The sequence below is a fragment of the Piliocolobus tephrosceles genome, chromosome 9, assembly GCF_002776525.5.
Source record: "Piliocolobus tephrosceles isolate RC106 chromosome 9, ASM277652v3, whole genome shotgun sequence".
In the NCBI taxonomy this organism is placed as follows: domain Eukaryota; kingdom Metazoa; phylum Chordata; class Mammalia; order Primates; family Cercopithecidae; genus Piliocolobus; species Piliocolobus tephrosceles.
In genome coordinates this window covers 113,062,352-113,086,520 of record NC_045442.1, presented here as the reverse complement: position 1 = coordinate 113,086,520, position 24,169 = coordinate 113,062,352, and the positions used below count along the sequence as shown (strand labels likewise).

At 40.1% G+C, this 24,169-nt stretch overlaps 1 protein-coding gene across 5 annotated transcripts in view; it reads left to right on the top strand.

Moving 5' to 3' along the window:
- CACNB2 (calcium voltage-gated channel auxiliary subunit beta 2) overlaps positions 1-24,169 on the top strand; it is a 413,977-nt gene that overhangs the window by 123,113 nt on the left and 266,695 nt on the right. For 2 of the 5 annotated variants that reach the window (XM_023223144.2, XM_023223143.2), the window contains exon 1: positions 5,175-5,771. The exons of the other annotated variants lie outside the window; for them this stretch is intronic. In XM_023223144.2, coding sequence (XP_023078912.1) covers positions 5,724-5,771 — 48 coding nt within the window. In that variant the 5' untranslated portion in view covers positions 5,175-5,723. Of the gene's footprint in view, positions 1-5,174; positions 5,772-24,169 lie in introns of those variants that run through there. 5 annotated transcript variants of the gene reach the window in all.

The window sequence follows — 24,169 nt, the reverse complement described above, 5'->3', positions numbered from 1 at the left end:
TCCTTGAAGGCAAGGACCTTAGTTGTTTTACTTGTCGTCGTCCTACTGGTGCCCAGCAGAGACACGCGCTTGGTGAGCAGCCCTCAGTTGATATTGTTGACCGGATGGATGAATAGAGACAGTTGGTCCTTTTTTTTGGTTTTACTGAAATTAGCAAAAGAATTTTTGGTCAACTTAAGGACACTAGGCTCTTCATGGTTGCAGACGTACTATGAAGGGAGAGTCGAATGAGGATATGAGCAAGTGTCTGTCGGAGGAGGGACCCTTCTTTCCTGAAATCACAGCCACAGAAAAGCCAGAAACACTTAAGCAGAGTCAACTCTGACAAAAAAACCTTCAGTTCTGCCACAGAAGGCTTCTTTAGGTCTTTCATTTCTTATTATCAAAGAGTTCTCTTCTTGGAGGAAGCACTTCATCTGATGTTTAACTTTGACTGTGTTCTTGCCACTCCTAACTCATAGTAACGTGGACGGTGAATAGTAAAGAAACAGTAATCCTCATACTTTCAAATGACTCTCCGGGAATAAATCCCTTGGATTAAAAAATATATATCTGCCATCAATATTATCTACATTTATCTTTGATTATTTTTAATTTGTTGACTTTTGTCATTGAGCCTCTTCATATCACTTTTCAATATTTTGCTCTTAAGTTATCTCATATTATAACAAAACAGCTAATTTAGCAGTTCATTAGTTTGTAATTTAGCTACATGAGCCAAGCAACTAGTTTTTATTGACTTTATCTGGTTATTTAGTAAATGAACAGTTATCACAGACAAGTATACAAGCTCAAAACCTTTCAATTTCTTGCCGAGGTTGAACTATTGACCAGGTTATTTTCAGACTCAACAGTCTGAAATTTTTTTTCTACTTCCTAATAAAACTGCAGATATTTTCACATTTAAAAGTTTCAATAATTCTGTATGTACTACCAGTTCAATTCTAAACTCTTTGCTGCATCTAAACTCTTGCTGGGACGCAGGTAGTCCCAGCCTGAGATCCTGATTTTCCTCTCCACTCTTGCCTTTTCTTATTCACCTCTTCCCCTCCCCCTCCTCCTCCACAGGCTTGGATCTGTGAATTCATCATTCATTCCAGAAGCACTTTGAGGTGCTTTTAAAATACATGTTTAGGCCGGGTGTGGTGGCTCAGGCCTCTAATCCCAGCACTTTGAGAGGCCAAGGTGGGCGGATTGCATGAGCTCAGGAGTTCAAGACCAGCCTGGGCAACATGGCAAAACCCCGTTTCTACAAAAAATACAAAAATTAGCTGGGTATGTTGGCACACGCCTGTAGTCCCAACTACTATTTGGGAGGCTGAGGTGGGAGGATCACCGTGAGCCTAGGAGGTTGAGGCTACAGTGAGCTAAGATTGCACCAATGCGCTCCAGCCTGCGTGACAGAGATCCTGTCTCAAAAATTAATAATAATAATAATAGTACAAGTTTAGGATCTATAATTGAAATCAGAGCAAAAGTGCCAATATAGGAGTTACGTCTCTTTCTTGGTGCAGTCCAAATGTAAGCACTATTGGGTCAATATTGCAACTCCCCTGCCCTAGGGATTTGGGTCTGTCTTGTCGCTCTGTTCTCCTGAATGTGCAGCTTTCTTCTCATTATAAATGGCTGTCCCAGCTCTCAGCAATGACACATGACTTGGGTATTGGCACATGCCATTTCTGCATCTGCCCATTGACCAGAAATCTAGTCCTGTGGCCATCCACGTTGCAAGAGAAGCTGGGACATTAGTCTTAGCCCAGCAGCCAATGTCTATTTCTGTTACTTTAAATGAAGTAAAGAATGGATCAGGAGGGGACAACTATGAATCTTTGTGATACCTACTATGTTTCAGTCACTGTACTAAGTGCTAGGGATATAGAGATAAGTAAAGACTGTGAATCTGGGGGAGAACTGAGTTTGGAATGAGGACTTGGGGTAGATCCCTGTTGTCTGAAGATACCCTTCTTCATACACACTATAGAAACACAATTTGTTCTGTGTGTAGTCTGTACGTAATTTTCTGTGCTTTTGCATTTTCTGCCCATTGCCTGGGATTCTTTCTCCGCCCACTTTCCACTGAATGCAATTCTATCCATTCTGCAAGGCTAGCCCGTGTCCTCATCTTTGTGAAGTCTCTGTTGTTCCTTCCAGGGATGGTTAGGAGTTGTTTCCTTGGTGTTCCCTTTACTCTTAAATACTGTGTCATCTTTCCTCTGTTTTTTTGAGACAGAGTCTCCCTCTGTCACCCAGGCTGGCGTGCAGTGGCGTGATCTTGGTTCACTGCAACCTCTGCCTCTCAGGTTCAAGTGATTCTCCTTCCTCAGCCTCCTGAGTAGCTGGGATTACAGGCATGCGCCACCATGCCAAGCAGATTTTTGTGTTTTTAGTAGAGATGAGGTTTCATCATGTTGGTCAGGCTGGTCTCAAACTTCTGACCTCAGGTGATCTGCTCACCTGGGCCTCCCAAAGTGCTGGGATTATAGCATGAGCCACCGCACCCAGCCTCCTCAGTTGTTACAAGTGCCTAGAGGAATACATGGATTGTATTTTATTCATTTCATATCCCCAGCACCTTAGCACAGCACTGAGCAAACAGAAGGTGCTCTATAGATGTTTGCCGAATCAAATTAGTTAGTGCTTGGAATCCTTTTGTGGATTCTTGAATGACAAGGTGGGTGGAATCTCTAATGAACGGAGGAATCTCTCTTATATTGTATATAAAAATATCATAGTTAATAAAAAGTTAAGTGAATTCCAAATCAAATTCAGAATCATAGAAAGGATAGATCGTTTCCCCAGTGTTTTCATCTTATTCTAACTTTAAGCTGAATTTTTATTCTTTATTCAGTTATTCTAGTAAAAGTGTGGTGATGGAGGTGATGAAGGGGCCTTAAGAAAAAACTTGAGGCCAGGCACGGTGGCTCACTCCTGTAATCCCAGTACTTTGGGAGGCTGAGGTGGGCAGATCACAAGGTCTGGAGTTTGAGACCAGCCTACCTACCGTGGTGAAACCCCATCTCTACTAAAAATACAAAAAATTAGCCAGGCTGGTAGTGGGCACCTGTAATCCCAGCTACTCGGGAGCCTGAGGCAGGAGAATCACTTGAACCTGGGAGGCGGAGGTTGCAGTGAGCCGAGATCCCACCACTGCACTCCAGCCTGGGCGACAAGAGCGAAACTCTGTGTCAAAAAAAAAAAAAAGAAAGGACAAAAAAAAAATCTTGAATTTGAATTATGTGTTCTTTTATATTATTTGGTGTTCTTCTCACTAAAGTTTCTTTAAAAAATCAAATTGAAATCCTACCTACTAGAAATATATCATGTATGGTTCAGAAAATGGTGAGGGATTTTTTTTCCCCAGGATTTACTTCAAGAGCCAATTTGCAGTGTAATTCAGAAATTTTGTTTTACTCTAGGTTTCTGATTTAATCACTGAAGTGTCCTTATGGTCTATCTATAGACTATCTGCTATTTTCCTTTTGGACCTTCAGATCCACAAAGGATTGACTGGTATATGATAAGACCATAGAATTTTCACAGACTATGTAGATTGTATAAGTTACAGGGTTTAAATTATGCTATTGCTTATATTACTGATAAACAGAACGTGGAATCATTTTGGGACCTGGTTTATCAGTTAAATAAGGAGATTAAGGCAGAATTTTTTTTTCGGCTCTATCAACCTCTTAGACTATTAATAACAATATAAAACTGTTGCTTCAAATCATAGATTTTAAGGCCAGGCATAGTGTCTCACACTTGTAATCCTAGCACTTCAGGAGGCTGGAGCAGGAGAATGGTCTGAAGCCAGGAGTTTGAGACCAGTCTGGGCAACAAAGTGAGACCCCTGTCTCTATAAAAATTTTTTTAAAAATTAGGCTAGGCACTGTGGCTTACACCTGTAATCTCAACACTTTGGGAGGCCAAGATGGGCAGATCACTTGAGTCCAAGAGTTCAAGACCAGCCTGGCCAACTGGCCAACATGGTGAAACTCCATCTCTACCAAAAAAAAAAAAAAAAGACAAAAAGTAGCCAGGCATGGTGGTGCACACCTACAGTCCCAGCTACTCAGGAGGCTGAGGCATGAGAATTGCTTGAACCCTGGAGGTGGAGGTTGCAGAGAGCTGAGGTTGTGCTACTGCACTCCAGTCTGGGTGACAGAGTGAGACTCTGTCTCAAAAAAAAAAAAAAAAACATCAAAAAACTAACCAGGTTGGTGGCATGCACCTACAACTCTAGCTACTTGGGAGTCTGAGGTGGGAGGATTGCCTGAGCAAGGCAATCAAGAGTTCAAGGCTGCGGTGAGCCATGATTGTACCACTGCACTTCAGCTTGGGCAGCAGAGTGAGACCCTATCTCAAAACAGCCTTGAGAAAATACTGGTAAATTGTTGAGAATTGTCTTATTTTTCCAGGAACCTAAAGAACGTAGTGGTGGTTAATCCGTGACATGAAATCATTAACATACCTTCTTAGGTCTCAGCAGAATATGGAATGATTGGGCATGGGGGCAAATTTGGATCAATATCTATGACACACTAAAGGGTTTTATGAATCATTGCGTATCAGAATGGCTGATACCGTACAAATGAACAGCTGAATCTCCACATGTCTTAATGATTCATCTTTTTACATGTGACATGCACAAGGTCTTTAGGGAGAATATTAGGATCAACTCAGTCCCTGAAAACCGGGTCTTTAGGGAAAGAGCTAAATAATAACTTACAAAGAATATTGACTTGGGAGCTCTCACACTTGGAAGGCAGCCTTATGTCGTTTATCATATCTAAATCATAGGTGGTGTGTGATCTAATGAATTAATGAGGTCTGAGTCGGATCAAATTCGCCTTCCACAGTTACGTTTATTTAACATGCTTTAACCCAGAAAATGAATATTTGTCAGTGAGCACCAAACAGCCGTGCGCTGCAGTGCTTGAGCGAGTCAGGTCCTGAGGCCACTTTGGCTATCCTTACAATTCATGTGAAATACCTACTGCAGGACAAAAGCATCTGACGGTTTGGAGGATGTTTCTGTAGTCCTAGGAATCCACAGTAAAGTCGAGTCTAGACTCAGTCATTTTTCAGGGTCAGGGGAGGAGGGAGAAGTAGCAAATCAGATATGCCCAAAACGTTACAGAGGTAACAGTGAATCCAGGATGCTGCTGTCAGCCTGTGCATTGTGAAGAAGGCAATCATAGCTGAGCAGCCGCGGAAGCAGGAACAGCAGCGTGCTAAGAAGCAGTCACATAAACAGCAGCAGGAGTAGGCCTCCTCCTTTTTAAAAGCAGAATACTGCAGGGTCGTGAAATGCAAGATTCTCAGATGTTTGAAAATCTCCCGAGTTGAGAATGGCTACTGTAAAAGCGTCACCAAGAAACTCTGATGATCTGGACAGTCCTAACTCTGTGTTAGCAATACTTACTTCTGGAAAATTAATGCTACTTCTTGTAGATTTTTGCAAATAGGAAACCCCCTTGAAGAAGATCTCAAATTACACCCCCCACCCCCCAAAAAAAGACAAACAGGGGAGAACAAAGTTTTGGCATGCCTGCAGGAACGGTGGCTTTTTTAGAAACTACCTAGGAGGCAGAAGCTAAGCGATTTGCTCATGCCTCTTACCTGGGAGTAGAAGGTGGGAAGAAATGGACCGAGGCTGTGACGAGAAGACAAGGCACAGTGCAGCTTGGTGAAGCCACACGCTGACTGCGTTCTGCCCCCTCTTCATGCAGTGCTGCGGGCTGGTGCATCGCCGGCGAGTACGGGTGTCCTATGTAAGTTTCTATTGCTGTAGAATTGCAGCTGGGAGCTGAAAATACTGTTCGTGTCTGTCTGGTGCATGTTGCCTCTTTCAGCTGTTTTTATTCCCTCTGCTGAACCAACCAGACAGTCGATCATCTCGTACCATGAGTTTTCAAGGAATCTGAGGTATAGGAGATTCTGAGCTGTTTATTTTTTTCCCAGAGATGTTTTTATCTATCTTTTGTGCCTTGTGACTTTGATAAGGTTGGAAATAACTTGCATAGGGATTGGTTTGAGAAGTCCGTTGTCTCAGAGATCTGTCTCATTCAAACCAGTTGATACTCTCTTTTACCTACAGTAGTCCTGTTTTCATATTTGAATGATGGGATGGTGGAGGGGAGAAATACCACGGAGTTTGATAAATTATAGATAGGCGCAGAGGCTAACACTAAATCCTATTTTGAGCAGCTTCAGAAAAATAGTAGATAATAATCACTGGATGGATGACACAGCTGTTGCAACAGCTTTATCATCCTGTGACTCTTTCACTGAAATAGCCCTTATTTCATGGCCCTGCTGTGTTTTGCAAAATGGCTGTCTGAGTATTAAATTCTACAAGGCAGGCTCACACAAATATTGAAGCATCACTACTTAACATGATTGGATGCTAATTGAAATATGCTGTGCCATACACTAGCCGACCAGCTCCGAGGAAGCGCTGGCTTGATTTTCATACTCCTTTTGCGTGCAGCTCCTCTATTTTCAGGGAGGGATACGAAAGGGCACAGGAGGTTTATGCAGGCTGGGCAAACTGCAGTGCTGAATTGTTTAACACTGGTTTGACATTCCTGACTGCAAAACAAATAGAAAATTGACAAAGCAAGCTAATCAATACTTAAAGTGTTGAAGGTAAAGAAACCTGTGACCTTGGAAAATTGGCCACAGGAAGAGATATACGTGAGACTTATAGGACAAACAAGGTCAAAATCTGATATGATCTCAATAATAAAGTTGGAAACGGTGAGGGGGCGGGGTGGGAGGGCAGGGAAGAGATAACTATACTGTCGAATCTTAAAGAGAGTGATCAATTCGATTAAACAAGTAAAAGCCTGAAAAACCCCTTTCATTTAAAGGTTTTTGTAATTGTTACATATTTGGTGCCATTTGTCTTTTGAATGCAACAGTTGACATATCAGAAATCAATGGAGTAGTGAGGTAACCAGCCAAGATTTCTAAAGACGACATCTGCAGGGATAGATGGTTTTCATCCAATCAAAAAATTAATTGCTTTTTTAATAAGATTTGGGAATACGTGTTACAAACTTTTTAGAGTATAAGATTAGCCGCCTAAAGAAAACCTTAAGTTAAAAACAAAAATAATTTTAATTTAAAAATCCATAGTTACGAGAATAATGAAGAGTGAGAATTTCTTAGCTTTCTGTGTTTCTGTTTATTCTCGTATAATGAATTAGAAGAAATCCGTGGTTATGTGTGCCTAATGAATACAGAAATTCTGAAATAAGACCTCCAACAAAGCAACAAATTTTTACCCTACTTATTTTAGTTCTTCTTCTTACATCGAACATGTAAATAAATAGAAAGAAGAGCTGCATCATTCTTAGCAAACTATCACAAGAAGAGAAAACCAAACACCGCATGTTCTCACTCATAGGTGGGAACTGAACAATGAGCTCACTTGGACTCGGGAAGGGGAACATCACACACTGGGGCCTATCATGGGGAGGGGGGAGGGGGGAGGGATTGCATTGGGGAGTTATACCTGATATAAATGATGAATTGATGGGTGCTGACGAGTTGATGGGTGCAGCACACCAACATGGCACATGTATACATATGTAACAAACCTGCACGTTATGCACATGTACCCTAGAACTTAAAGTATAATAAAATAAAAAATAAAAATAAAAAAATAAAAAAAAAGAAAGAAGAGACAGCATAATCTGGATTTTTGAAGTCTTGATTGAAAGATACAGAGACTTGGTTCATCTGCTCATTCTCAAATATTTTTACCCTGTATTTTGAATAAAGTACCACAATATGTAGAGCACAAGTGTATTTTAAAGGTAAAAGAAATGCATAACCTTGGTCACTAGAAATAAATTTTCCTGTACTTTAGAGCATTTCTCTCTTGGGAAGCCTTACCTCTAACCCACGTGCTGCTGTTTTAACCTCTCTTCTTTGACACTTTATGGATTGCAGTTTTCTTTACAGATGGCCAACCCAGAGCGGAAGATAGGTTAAATCTGAAACCTATTTTTTTCCTTGGAGGAAAAGAACCCACTGTGCATCTATCTGTGATGGAGACTTTAGATTTGTCTGCAAAGCAGATGAGTCTAGAGGCTGCTCATTGAATACAAAGGGCAGCCAGACCCGTATGTGGTACTAGTGGTTAGGATCTCATCACACCGGTTGGGCTGTCCTGGTGTCCTTTCTCAAATCTATTGTCAATTTCAGGGAATCACAATTCTGATAATACTGGAACTAAATGCCAAGATTTATATACATACATGTATGCATATATCTGTTAGATCTAATTATATAGAGAATATATTTTAGATATAATATAAATCAATTGACAAATTTGCATCTGTGTGTGTATCTTAATCTTTCACTAGTTCTTATACTTTTTCTTTTTAGCATGACAGCTTTCTTAAGAATTCCTCCTACTCAAACATTGTCTCTCAGAAAGAATATGAAAGTTATGTGGGTTTCAAAGAAAGTTATATGCATATGCCATAGTTCTTTATTTCTAGGTTTTTACCTTTCTAAGCTGTTGCTTTTATTAGGTTCCTTCCCCTCACTTGTTTAACGTTACCTTCAGATTCAAAACTTCTCTGAACACTGGGCTCGCAGAAGTAGGCTGTAGGCTGTAGCTCTGTCTTGCTCTTTAAGACTCAATGCATAAGCCTTTTATTCTTGACATTATTATTGATGTTCAATATCTAGTCTTCATTCTTTTGTTTACTCCTAACCATCATTCTTTTAGAACTCAGCTTCACAGCTCAGAAGTAATTCCTGCATTTACCTAAACTGTCTCGCTATTTCGTTAAAGACATGAAAATCTGTGAGCTGAATAAATACTCTTAAATTTAAAAGGATATATAAACATGGTAAGCTCTGTGTGCATTTCTGTGAAACACTTCTAAAGTATTGACATTTGCAGGCTTTGGAGAGCAGAGATACTAACTCTTTTTGGTAAGCTTTTTGAAAAAATGTTTTAATTTGTGTGGATACATAATAGGTGTATATATTTATGGGGTACATAAGATGTTTGGATACAGGTATGCAACGCGTAATAATCCCATCATGGAAAAATGGGTATCCATCCCGTCAAGCATTTATCCTTTGTGTTACAAACAATCCAATTATATCCTTTTAGTTATTTTAAAATGTATTATTACTGAAGTATAACATACACGCAGAAAAGTAGGTGCAGAAATTATAAGTGTCGAGCTTGAAGAATGTTCTCAAAGTGAACATGCCTGTGTAACCAACGCTCAAATCGAGAAACCAAGCATCGTGAGCGACCTTCTCCTCACTTCCAATTCCAGCTGTCTCCCACCTCCCCCAGGGTACCCACTAAACAGACTTCTAACATGGTGGATTGGTTTTTCCTGTTTCTGAATTTTATTCAAACGAACTCAAACAGCATGTACTCTCCTCTCATCCAGCTTGTTTTGCTCACCATTGTATTCATGATGTTAACCCACGTGGCTGCACATAGTTGAAGCTGCAGTTTCTCGTGCTCATGGCTATACAGATTTCCATTGTGTGGCTCCATGACAACTTAGTGATCCATGCTACTGTTGATGGGCATTTGGGTAGTCTCCACTTTGGAGCTATCATAAATAGTGCTGTTATAAACAGTTGGGACATGCCATATTGTGAATGTTTATGTATGCATTTCTTTTGGATGCGAATCAAGGAATGAAATTGCCAAGTCATAGGGTACAGTATAAATACATTGTTCTTAAGTAGATGCTGGTCAGCAGCTTTCTGAAACCAGTTAATACTCTCAGTTCATCTGAAACGTCGGATCAGTGTTCACTCCCACCTGCGTGCCTCCCCCCTATACCTAGTATTGTCATTTGCATTTTAGCCTGTCTGCTATGTCAGAGTATCCCATTATGGCTTTGCTGTGCATTTCCCTGATAACTAATGAAGTCAAGCATGTTTTCATATATTTATTGACCATTTGGCCATCTTCTTTTTTTTTTTTTTTTTTTTTTGTGAGATGGAGTCTCACTCTGTCGCCAGGCTAAAGTGTAGTGGCACAGTCTCGGCTCACTGCAACCTCCACCTCCCGAGTTCAAGCGATTCTCCTGCCTTAGCCTCCTGAGTAGCTGGGACTACAAGTGCCCATCAACATGCCCAGCTAATTTTTGTATTTTTAGTAGAGACGGGGTTTCGCCATATTGGCTAGGTTGGTCTTGAGCTCCTGAACCTGTGATCCGCCCACCTCAGCTTCCCAAAGTGCTGGGATTACAGGAGTGAGTCACCGCGCCCGCCCATTTAGCCATCTTCTTTTGTGAAGTACCTGTTCAAGTATCTTGCTTCTTTTTGTCTTAGGTTATCTGTCTTTTGAGGCATTATCCTTCAGAAGAGAACTGGCAAGAAGAAAAGCATCTGGTAATTAGCATAACAAAATCATTAAAGACAAATGTTATGGACAGAGATATATACAAATGGAATCAGACTTAGCCTGGGTTTGAATTTTGAAATAATCATTTACTTATCATGTGATAGTGGGGTGTGATAGTGGGGTTCTTTTCTTTCTTTGAGCCTCAGTTTTCTCATCCATATAATCAGGATAATAGTACAATTTCAAAAGTTTATTGTGAGAGCTAAGATGAAATAATGTTTGTGTGCACTTACTTCTGGCCTGATACGTCGTCATTTTTCAAAAATGAGTAGTTACTGTGACAGGAGATATGAAGCAGGGGAATTTGCTGTCTCCTTGGTTGCTGCCTGTGTTAGTTGCTAACTACTAATAGTCTTGAAAAGCTTTAAGAAATGACTAGATACTGGAAGGTAACGTAGTCCACATGTCACTAATCTCTTATAAGATCCACACTTTCCATAGGGTGTGATCACCTTTGAGCTTTTAGAGCATTTAAATGTCACCAAGTGACATTGCATTTGTATATGTACCATAACTTAAGCTTCGGTACTCTAGTTAAATTCTGATTGTTACAATTACCCAGTGCACATTCACGGAGTCCTTCAAAGTTTACAAAATACTTTTATGCCCACTATTTCATTTGACATTAAAGCAATCATTAGGAATAGGCAAAGGAAGTGATGATATCTTCATTTTATGGATAAGAAATTTTCACATCAGGGACATAAACTGTACTGTCAAAGGCCACAGAGTCTGAGGATGGTCAAACTGAGATTCAAGCTGAAATGGACTCTTACTCCTTGTATAGTGCTTTGTTCATCTTGTTTGGAATGTCTTTCCAAGTTTAAATAATGGGATTATAATTAAATTCACTTAACATGAAAATGTTGTAGTGCTTTTGATATAAAAATCAGTTATCTCTGGGCTAGAGAAGTGCTGAAGTGCCAGTTCACAGAGATTTCTGGTTAGCAGAATGTAGGTAGTATACTTTTTTTTTTTAATTGTGGTTTTTCACTCACAATTCATACTTTTCACAAGTGATCAGAATTGTCCCACCAGTTAAAATAAGCATGAGCAGGCTGGGCACGGTGGCTCACGCCTGTAATCCCAGCACTTTGGGAGGCCGAGATGAGCAGATAACTTGAGGTCAGGAGTTCAGGACCAGCCTGGACAACAGGGTGAAACCTCGTCTCTACTAAAAATACAAAAACTTAGCCATGTGTGGTGGTGCACGCCTGTAATCCCAGCTACTTGGGAGGCTGAGGTGGGAGAATCACTGGAACCCCAGAGGTGGAGGCTGCAGTGAACCAAGATCGTGCCACTGCACTCCAGCCTGGGAGACAGAGCAAGACTCCATCTCTAAATAAATAAATAAAATAAGTATGAGCTATACACTTACATATGCCTTGGGAAATATATTTTCACAGTAAATGATTTTTAAAGGCACATGTGTATGTATGTGTGTATATATACTATGTGTGTATGTATATGTATGTGTGTGTGTATACATATATATATGTGTGTGTGTATATATATGTCTCCTTAAATCACTCAGAACTTTTCCAGATGTGTCTTAAGATGTCCTTTAAAGGTGATACTTGGCTTTTAAGACCTCTGTATCTTTGAATGTCAAGTTCATATGTGTATTTTGGAAGAAATTGCTAACTTTTCATATTTGGAACTGCATGTGTTTTTGTTAATAATAGCTTTTAATATTGGCCATGTTAAAATCCTTAATTTTTTCAGAGCTTTAAATTTTGCTTTAATTATAAACCTCACTGCATAATGACATTTTATTAAAAGAAAATAAGAGGCCAGGTGTGGTGGCTAACTCCTGTAATCCCAGCACTTTGGGAAGCCAAGGTGGGCGGATCACTTGAAGTCAGGATTTCAAGACCAGCCTGGCCAACTTGGTGAAAACCCACCTCTACTAAACACACAAAAATTAGTCAGGTGTGGTGGCAGGTGCCTGTAATCCCAGTTACTCAGGAGGCTGAGGCATGAGAATCACTTGAATCCGGGAGGTGGAGGTTGCAGTGAGCAGAGATCACACCACTGCACTCCAGCCTGGGTGACAGAGTAAGACTCCGTCTCAGAAATAAAATAATAAAATAAAAGTAAAAAGAAAGTAAGGTAAACTTTCATATAAACATTAAGGAGCACAGAGGCTCCTTAATGAAAATGAAATTAAGTTGGCGGTTGGCAACCTCTGGGCATGTGTAGAGGTTGAGCTTGTTGGTGCATGTTCAGGGGCATGGGCCCCTCCGGTTGCCTTAGCACCTCCCAGCACGTCCCCAATTAACACTGATCACTTTTTCTTCCCATTGGAGAGGCAGCTTCATGCGTGAATGACACTTCTGGGGCAGGGGCCCAGCCTTTGCACACTGGAGAAGCTCCTGCAAGTCACTCCATCACTCCGTGCCTCAACTTCCCTTTCTATGAAACAAGGATAATAATAGAGTCTTCCTCTTAAGTTTTCTATGATTATTAAACGTGTTAAACTATGAAAACACTTGGTACATAGTAAGTACTCAAGTAAATGTGAACTGTTTTAATTGTGATTATTCCCACCTCCCTCTGCATCTGAGCACAACTTCTCCAATGCTGAAAAAGAGCAGTCCCTTTTAGAAGGATGCCTTCATTGTTTTAAAGAAAGCTCTTGTAAAGCGTATTGAGTTATGTAGGGCTGTAATGGTCATGATCTAACTGTTCATTCATGAAGCAATTACTGAGTCCCTGCTCTTTGCCCAAGGCTATTCTGAAAGTTAGAAATGTAGAGAGGAATTGAACCTTTCATCTCTGTTCTCAGAAAAGTCTAGTCTAGTGGTGGAAATATATGAGTTTCTGGAACATCAAAATGTGTTTGACATAACAGGATTATCTGACAATAGGAACAAATAAATGGTATACCACCTATAGTAGGAAATAGCATATAGGCATTAAAGAGAAAAGGCTAGATTTGTATAGACTGACATAGAAGGAGGTTTATATTCTGAGAATATGTTTTATAAAAATTAAGACATAGAGCAATGTATATAGTATGATTGCATTTATTCTACATGTGTTTGCATTTATATTGGTGTTTGCACGAGTAGAGGTCTAAAAGACTTTACCAATATATGAACAGCACATGAAAATGAGATTATAGAGGAACAGGCAGGATTTTACCTTTTACATCATTAGGTATGTTGTCATAAGTATGTTTTAATTTAATAATACATATTTAATGTGACAAATGCCTCAAAATTAATTTCTCTCTCACCTTTTTCTAGAAAGGCTTATAAAATTTAAATATATGTTGTCTCCTAGCTCACTAGAAAACACTCAACCTGAAATGCATTGAGCAAAATTAATTCATAAATTGAGGAGTCTGTTGATTGAGAAATTGTCATGTGTACTCAAAGTATTTTGGAATAAAGAAGGGCAAGGTCTGGCTGGTTCTTTAGGTCTGGCGTTCATGGGATGTTATGTGTGGAGGTGCTTAACTGTGGGTTAGGGTTACATCCTTTGCTTTGCATGATAAGAACCTGTTTCATGAAGGGTGATCAAGTCCTACTGAATTGATTTGCACTGTGGAAACGCCTTGGTTGCTGGCAGATTTCCTAAGTAAATGAAGGTCAGACAGAATATATGAGATCTAAGCAGATGAATTTACATCATCTTAAGAGATATTTCCATTAATTTGCACTAGCCTACTGAGTTATCATCCTCCACTAAAGATACCCACCACTCATAATGGTCACATGGTCACATCTCTTGGACATGGCCCCATCCCACTGTCTAAAACACTTTTCACTTCACTTCTGTAATACCACATTCTCCTGTCTCCATTTTTTTTCTTCCTATTTGTCCTCATCTACATATGACATGTTCAATGTCTTGCCATATTGCTATTCCTTCAGGTGGTCATGAGTTCATCCTCAACTCTAGAGAAGCTGGTGAATGGCAACATAACATTTGAGGAATGCTCAAAAGAAAGAAAATCTACAAAAAAAAAATAGACTTAGAAAAAATGGCTAGAGAAATTGAAGTTAACTTTTCTATACATATGCTGATGGCTACCAAATCCCAGCCCAGATCTTTCTTCCAAGTTTTAGACCCATATTCAAAAGTTTCCGGACTTCGCTATTTGGAAACTCTCCAGGCACTGTAAACATGGTTATGCAAGACTGAGCTCCATCCTTGCAGTCCTGTTCCTCCCCCTCTCTGCTCCTCCCGTCCACTCTCCCACCACTACTTACATCTACTCCTCATTTACTGGTTAGATTAAATGACAGTGTTATACTCTCCAAGCCAGAAACATGGTCCCTGTCCCTCTTTACTTTCTGATCCATTCACTCATGTTCAATCATTGCTACTTCCTTGAGAGCTCTGGAATCTTTTCTTTCTATTCCACCTATCTCAATCCTAGTGCAGGCTGTTATTTCCTTCCCAAGTTACCACAGTAACTGCAGTAGTCCATTCTCACCCTGCTGTAAAGTAGTACTCAAGACTGGATAATTTATAAAGGAAAGATGTTTAATTGACTCACAGTTCCTCAGAACTGGGTAGACCTCAGGAAACTTACAGTTATGGCAGAAGGAGAAGTAAGGACCTTCTTCACGTGGTGGCAGGACAGAGAAGAGAGCAAAGGGGGAAGAACCCCTTATAAAACCTTCAGCTCTCATGACAAACTCACTATCACAAGAACAACATGGAGGAAACTGCACCCACGATCCAGGTCCCTCCCACTGTGTCCTCCCTCGAAAGTGGGGATTATTGGGAATACAATTCCAGATGAGATTTGGGTGGGGACAAAGCCAAACCATATCAGCAACCTCCTAACTGGTCACCCCATTTTAGTCTTCATCCTCCAACAATTTATTCTCCACATTGGAACTGCCATTGTGATTTTTTTCAAGAGCAACCATGGTATTTCTCTGCTTAAAGCCCCCAGTTGGTTCCCATTTTTCTGAGAATATGAGTGCAATCTGAGCAATGTTGCTATGAGACGCTTCTTGATCAAGCCAGTGTTTGTCTCCTTAGCCTCTACTCGCAGCACCGTCATCCCCTGAAGTCCCAGTGGCATTTCATTTCATACAGTTTCCCAACAAACAACACTCTTTCATTTGCCTGTGCTCCTCTGCAGAGGCTGTTCTCCGGTCTTGGTTAGGTATCCTTGCTTTTCCCCTATTGTAACACTTACCCTACCTTATCCTAATTATCCCTTTAGTTGTCTGCCCATCTTTGGACCTAAGTTTCTTTCATTCCCTTTTTGATTGTTGTATCTCTGTTGCCCAGCAAAAATGCCTGGCCAATGACAGACCCTCAAGACATATATACATAATGCTGGGGAAATATCAAATTTTTACTTTTTCATTACTACCCCTTTATTCCTACTTGTCATTATAGTATGTCATTGTGGGGAAGAGAGGAAATGCTCTCAGTGAGTCTATGAAGCTTCCCCCAGATACTTCACTGATTTGTGTGATATATGTGAAATTCACTATATACTTGTTTGTATAAACACACATACACAGAGCTTTGCAATGGTATAAATGTTTCTTGGTCTCATCAATATGCATAAAGTGAAAGAAATTTGGTTGATATGCATAAAGTAGAAGAGAAATTTGGTTGCTAGAGTTTGAAACCATGTAGTCATTTCCTCTTTTGGCCTCTTTTCCTGATTTAGATGATATTCCTTGTATTTCTTTTAAGAATTTAAAGCAAGAAGCAGCTTATTTACCCGTAACAAGGACCTGCTGAAGTGCAGAGGAGACCTGAGTTCTGATTGAAAGCATGAAATTGACTAAAACCCACAAACTAACTTCGTTTTAAAACAGCAGTTACAAAAGTAGGTACATATGTTTAAAAACAAAAAATATTTAAAAACAAAAACCTGTCTTCAAGCACAGCCATTTAAAAATAAAAACACCACCAGATTATTTAAAGCCTGGAGTTAAGGGCTTTAATGGCTATATGTATGGAAACCTTCCCTAACATCTTTGCCATATATAAAACAAGCAGCTCCTATTTTAGGAGATGTGTCCTTCCTCCTTCCTTCCCCCTGTTGCAGCACAGGCAGGTAGCTGTTCTCTGAAGCAGCCTTTTGTATTGTTGGTTTAGAGGCTTTCATTGCCAGCTGACCTTTCTGCTGAATAGATCTGTTTCCCATTGAGCCAGACTCCTGTGTGTGTTCTCTTCCTTGGTATTACATTGAGATAACAGCCAATTCTCTTCTGTTTGAATCATCAGAAGTAGCTTTATTTTTTGTTTTTTGGGGATTTTTTCTTCCTTGCACTTTTATGATGAGCAGGTCACCATTCTCCTCCCTATCACCAAAGGAATAAATAATTTATGTAACCTACCCTGATTTCCAAACAATAAACCTGAATAAAAAGAGTAATGGACAAGGGTTCTGTTGCAATTTCCATCTCTTACCATGTTTTTCTTTCTTCCTTTCTTTTTTCTTTTCTTTTTTTTTTGGTAATATTTCTAGTGAGTCTGTGAAACTTCCCCCAAAGTGTCCCATTGACTTCTCTATGGTAGTTTCATTATTGGGTGAGCCAGTTTTTTCTTTGGAGCAGATATGATATTATGAAACAATGTGATAGCTATTCAAAAGAGTGGATCACAACCTTTTTTCTACAAAGAGGAGTGGGACATAGTTTTAATAGGAACAAAGGCTTCTTAATGATTTTCAAGGCTCCTAGTTAAGGGAGACAGGGCAAGATGTCAAGGAATGGTGAGCTAAAAGAATCTACTTGGAAGATGTAGAATCTCTCCCTTCCTCTCCTCCAAGGTTCTATGCCTCTATATCCATACTTACCCTCCAAAACTTCAGAGAGGGTGGGTAATATAATTTGGTGGTACATACCAGAAATCACCTCTTTCTAATTTAAAAGATGGAATTCAGTGGAAGTTTGTAGTAATGCTTCTGATACGGTTTGGCTCTGTGTTCCCACCCAAATCTCACCTTGAAGTGTAATAATCCCCACGAGTCATGGGAAGGACCCTGTGGGAGGTAATTGAATCACGGGGACAGATTTTTCTCATGCTGTTCTCGTGATAGTGAACACGTCTTACAAGATCTGATGGTTTTATAAAGAGGAGTTCCCCTGCACAAGCTCTCTTGCCCGCCGCCATGTAAGACATCCCTTTGCTCTTCCTTTGCCTTCTGCCATTGATTGTGAGGCCTCCCCAGCCATGAAGAACCATAAGCCCATTAAACCTCTTTTCTTTATAAATTAGCCACTTTCAGATATGTCTTTTTTTTAGCAGCATTAGAATGGACTAATACAGCTTCTTTTTTTTTTTTTTTTTTTTTTTTGAGACGGAGTCTGGCTCTGTCGCCCAGGCTGGAGTGCAGTGGTGCGATCTCGGCTCACTGCAAGCTCCGCCTCCCGGGTTCACGCCATTCTCCTGCCTCAGCCTCCCGAGTAGCTGGGACTACAGGCGCCTGCCACCTCGCCCGGCTAGTTTGTTATATTTTTTAGTAGAGACGGGGTTTCACCATGTTAGCCAGGATGGTCTCGATCTCCTGACCTTGTGATCCGCCCGCCTCGGCCTCCCAAAGTGCTGGGCTTACAGGTGTGAGCCACCGCGCGCAGCCTAATACAGCTTCTTAATGTGTTCTTTGGGTCATTAGCATTAGGATTCCCGGGGATGTTTGTCCAAAAACAAATGCAGATCTCTGGGAACCATCTTAGACCCAGAGACTCTGAATCTCAGGGATGGATCCTGATAATTTAATGTTTAGTAATCTCTCAATGTGACTTCACTGTGCATCACTATCGTTTGACGGCTACTGGCCAATAGCAGAGCTATGGAAGGAAAGCTGAAGTTTGGATCAGGGCTGCTCTGAGAATTTCAGTATTGGGAACCGTGGCTGGGCTGCTTGGAGTCTATCTTTTGAGGTGAGCCAGCTTCACCTCAAGTCAACTGGTGTCAAGTGTCTCAAGGTTCAAGTTCCTGGGAGAGGGGATCAGTGTGACATGACTTGATCTCCCCAGGCCGGGAGAGGGGAGGGTTGCTTGACTGGCTGTCTCACCAAGCCTGCAGACAGTGGAGGACGAGGAGGATTTCCCTGAGGAAAATCCAAGTGCTGTTTTCCAGAAAGAAAAAAAAAGGAGGGAAATGGATCCTGGGCAGATAAAAACCACAGATGTTTTTTGCACATACATAGAACCTAATGATACTGGTTTTAAAAATGAACTATGCTCTCCAGTGGTGAAAGCTTAGAAAGTGAAGAACTAACATATTTAAGCTTAGCAATGCTGATGTTCCTCATTACATAAATGGAGATGATGGAAATGGTGACTAATAGGGATGGAGTTTATAAGGAAACATCCAGAATTCAAAAGACAGAATTGCCTTTCCAGTAGGATTTGTACCTGGCAAAAACTTGCAGAGTAGGGACTCAGTATTTGAATTAATTTAAGTAGTCATGGCAATAAAGATTTTACTCAGATATTCAGTAAGTGTTGGCAACTTATTGAATTACAATACTGAATTATAGTAGAAGCTTGCAGAATTGACTGAGCAACACTTTGAAGAACATATTTATAAAATAGCTAAAATGAAATACCATATACTCTTTAATTCCTTTCAAGGTACAACTTTAACTACTAGATCCAGTTCATACCATTTATTTCTTCTTCTTGTTGGAATTTCTTCTTGTTGGAACCACAGGTCTGAACAGACACAGTTCTGGTGAATATCTAGAAGGAAAGATACGATTTGGATTTTGCTTTTCCAGAAAGTTCCACTCCTTAGGGGTCCTACTAACCTCTAACTTTGACATCATGGATGCTGCAGAAGGAAGTCGGATGTCCTGTGTGCAATGGACTACACTGTGAAGCCTATTGGCAACTTCCCTTATATAAGGTTAATTTGGGTGAAATAAATCAACCTGACTACTTATTTTGATGAGAATAAATGTCAGTCCAGAAAAAAAAAGAGGAGAGATAAGGCACCTTCAGTGGAAAGGAATAAGAAAAGTATTTTGAAAATTGTTCACACTGTGAGTAACTATAGGCACCCCTCAGCACCCATTTTTATCTGAAAGAACACTCAAAATATCTTAAACAGTGACTTAAGGTTGTGCAAGAAGGCTCCTCAACTTACTCCTGAACGCCTACCTCTCAAATCTGAATATGGCAGCAGCACAGAAAGACCCTAGAGTTTGTCACTGTGTATGTAAGCGCTCTAAGCAAGGTTTGCCTATGAATTTTTGTTTGATTAAAGTTGGGTTAAGAGAGGGTCAGAACTTCTCTATGTCACGACCTCTCTTCCTTCAGGGTTGTAAATATTTTAAAAGAGAAATCCACAATTTTTTTTTTCTCATATAGTCCAGACCTTCGCTTAATTTAGTCTTATGGCTTCAAAAATGTATTATTTTAAATAGCCTTCAGTCAGTCCTCCTCAAAGCACCAATTTCATAGAATTTTCATTTCTGAACTATAATTACTACATGCTTATAACCATTTAAAAATAATAGGATTCTTATTTCTGCAGACCAAAAAACACTTAAAATTTCAAAATGAATCCCCACTTCAAAGGGAAAAACCATCAGGGCTGGAGGGTCCTTTACTGATTTTTCTCTTTCTTTTTTTCTCTGTATGATTTCTTATTGCACGGTTTTATTTTTTTTCCAATGAACTTAGCTTTTGAGCCATGATTGACACTACAATCAGATTGAAGGATACTCTTTTAAAAGACACTGATTTGGACTCTACTCCATAAAAAAGGAGATGAAAGCTGGCTTTTTCTGACTTGATTGGATGTTCCATGTTTACCATTTTATGTCCTTGATGAGACAGGTGTTTCTCACAGCATTTCATGCAGTCAGTCAGTCAGCCAGGATTTCACTCTGACAGCTGTGCTCCATCGCTATCTGGAGAAAATGGCAGCAGCTCGGAGTTCTTACAGTCTCCCCTGTGGTTTGATTTCCGGCTATAGACTTTAGTTTTCTGCCAGGCCTCTGATAGGTCAGATTTAAGTACCAATGTGCCATCTAAATACCAGCTTTCTGAACTCATTTCCCAACTTTATCCTGTTAATGCCAAACTTCTTCATGAAGGGGGAAGGTTAGCTTCATAATAAGGGAATAGATGCAGGAGACTACATACACACGTGGTTTTGAATATCAGCTTCTAGGAGCTGACAGAAGCTTCTAGGAGCACAGAAAATTAGTCTGACAGCTTCTAGGAGCACAGAAAATTAGTCTCATATTAAGCATCAGAAGGAATAGCTAGTGGATGCTGGGCTTAATACCTAGGTGAAGGGATGATCTGGTCAGCAAACCACCATGGCACACGTTTACCTATGTAACGAACTTGCACGTCCTGCATAGGTACCCCTGAAAATAAACTAAAAGTTGAAGATTTAAAAAAAGAAAAAAACATTTATTTTTCTAAAAAAAAGAGAAGATTTCAAATTAAATGAGTGGCTCAAGAAGAAAATAAAATTGGATTTTATTCTCCCATGCAACTCATCGTGGTTTTAAAAATTTCTTCTTGTTAAATAATGGCTCTACTTTTTGTAAACTGCATAGAATAATACAAGCAATGCTCTATTAATAGTTTCTAAATTACCATGCAGACCAGAGAAGCTCAAGATTTTAAATTTTGAAGTAGGACTTTACTATCACTTGTCATTAGAAATTTGAACCCATTTCTCTGGTTTCAAAATACTAACTTAATTGCCACAAGAGTGATGAAACTTTGTTCAGATTTAATGAGGAAATTCTGGTTTAACTTTTCTTTATTCCTTTTCTATCTTTCATACATTTCAACAAGTCACAGTATTAATATATATTTTATAGTACTCTCAGATAATAACTAATCAATAAACAGAACATCTCTGTACCATGCAACATTTTCTGTTTCACATGATATAAAAGATTAGAACTGTTACAGACTTTGGGCAAAAGTAGTGATCTCAGACAACTTCATGATAAAGTAAACTTAGAATCAAAGAGTGAAACCAGAATAAGCAACATTAAGAAGTGGATGATTAGGCCTATCTTATTGGCAACGTCAATCATGTACTTGCTAGCCTACAGCCTTCTACTACATGAAGCCGCCCAACCCGAGTCACTGCCAAATGGCAGCTTTGTATATACAAACTGCATGGATGGCACCCTTACCCCACAAACAAGCAGCCAAAATGTATTTGGTTGAGCACTTTGACTTAGGAATTTGAATGGAGAATTCACAGTATCACTTCGCAGTGGAGCAGGAGCTGAAAGATTACCATGCATGAGAATTAAAGTCATAGAGGGCTGGATACAGTGGCACGCACCCAGCTCTGTAATCCCAGAGCTTTGGGAGACCAAGGTAAGAGGATTTTTTTTTTTTTTTTGAGATGGAGTTTTGCTGTTTGCCCAAGGTGGAGTGAAGTAGCATGATCTTGGCTCACTGCAACCTCTGACCCCCGGGTACAAATGATTATCCTGCCTCAGCCTCCCAAGTAGCTGGGATTATAGGCATGTGCCACCATGCCCAGCTAATTTTTGTATTTTTAGTAGAGACAGGGTTTCGCCATGTTGGCCAGGCTAGTCTCGAACTCCTGACCTCAGGCAATCCAACCACTTCAGCCTCCCAAAGCGCTAGGATTAAAGGCGTGAGCCACCACAGCCAGCCTTGCAGGAGGGTCTTTTGAGTCCATGAGTTCAAGACCAGACAGGGCAACATAACGAAACCCCCATCTCCACAAAAAAATTAAAAAATTATTAGCCCGGTGTGGTGGCACACACCTGCAGTCCCAGCTACTTGGGAGGCTAAGGTAGGAGGATCACTTGAGCCTGGGAGGTCGAGGCTGCAGTGAGCTGTGCCACTGCACTCCAGCCTGAGGGATGGAGCGAGACCTTGTCTCTTAGAAGAAAAAAGTCATGGAGAGTCATGGCAAGCCAAATTTTGAGTAAAGAATCCCGTGAGGAAGCGGAAGCTATGTGATAAAGAGTCTGCATGGGAAGGGGAGAGAGTCAGCCAGGTGGCACCGGGTGCAGACCGAGAGCATGCAGGAGGAGTGGCCTATAAAGGCGACACCCTTTATAGACAGAAGGTTGTGTTCATGGCAGAACACCAGAGTGAAAATCAAAAGTCGTCTCTGGTTTTTCTGAAGTCTTATGGTCCAGCTTTTCTGAGTTGCCACAGGCGTATATTCTTTAAGTAACGGCCCTGCCCCTTGTGGGGACTTCAGTGATCTCTGTTCTTTTCCACCAGGTGGACCAAACTCTAATACACCTAGGAAAAAATATGTTCAACCAAGGAAACAAAAGTGAGTGAGCACTAAATGTTAGCATAAGCTTAAATGATGTGACATGATAAATCAACATAAAAATGAAATATATATGCAGAGGTTTCTAAAACACAAATGATAATTAAAACATATCTCATAAATTATGAAGTGAGACATACTTAATCTTCAGCTTAACAATGTCTACATTTATTCATTTAATCAATATTTATTTAATGCCTAGCACGTCTCAGACACTATGTTATTCTTGCGGGATGTAAAGATGAATCAAATAATCTTGTATCTCAAGGAAATCATAGTCTGGCAGCTAGAATGAGACATCTCTTTCATTTTTTTCTTTCTGAAAAAATGGATTGCTTTTGATTCCTGAGTCAATCTGTTATCCTCACTTAAGCAGATCGTGTATGGGAATTTGGGAACCAGTTTCCTATAACCAGCTATAACGCAATGTGATTAATTGTACTTATATTTTGGCTCAAATCTTGGATTTAAGTGAGTAACCTAGGTATCATGCAGAAATGGATATTTTTCAGGCTAATGGATAAAGATTTGTGTTCCAGTAAATCAAGTTACAAGGAAAAGATTGTCCTTAATATTGCTGTTACTATGTAGATTAATTTTAAGCTTAATTATATAACTGCTATGCATACATCATGACCAAAGAAATGCAGGATTTGGCTTATGACTTGATGTGGTGGCTGGGCACGGTGGCTCACGCCTGTAATTCCAGCATTTTGGGAGGCCAAGGCAGAAGAATAGCTTGAGTCCAGGAGTTTGAGACTAGCCTGAGCAACATAGTGAGACCCTGTCTCTGTCCAGAAAAGATTTGATGTGGTGAATAATAAGGAACTGGCCTCATCATGATCATGAGTCTGCATTGATGTGGCAAGAGGCACTCCAGAAAGACTTCTGGCAACGTAGGCAATTGGATTTGAATGGAGACCATCAGGAAGGCCACAGTCTTATATATTCCCTAGGTGAGGTGATCAAGGGATGAGAAAAGTCGCAGTGACAGGCACTATTAAGAGAAAAAGAAAACGAAATATAAATATGATGATTCTATCTTCTTCTAGTTTACTCACAAAACATGATTTATTTAGACTAAAATTTTATTTGCAATAAGGGAAATGGAGATCAAAAATGGCTAAGACAGAAAAAGATAGTCGTTCTGCTTTTCACAGCGTATTTTGGGTTAATTGATCCCTGAAAATAAATTAAAAAAAAAAAATCTCTAGGCCTGGTGCTGTGGCCACACCTGTAATCCCAGCACTTTGGGGGGCCGAGGCAGGTGGATCACTTGAGTCCAGGAGTTCGAGACCAGCCTGGGGAACATGATGAGACTCCTCTTCTACAAAAAAATACAAAAATTAGCTAGGCCTGGTGGCATGTGCCTATAGTTCCAGCAACTTAGGGAGGCTGAGGTGGGAGGATTGCTTGAGCCTAGAAAGTCAAGGCTGCAGTGAGTCATGATCATGCCACTGCACTCCGGCCTGGACAACAGAGAGACATCCTGTCTCAAAAAAAAAAAAAAAAAAAAAAAAAAAAAAA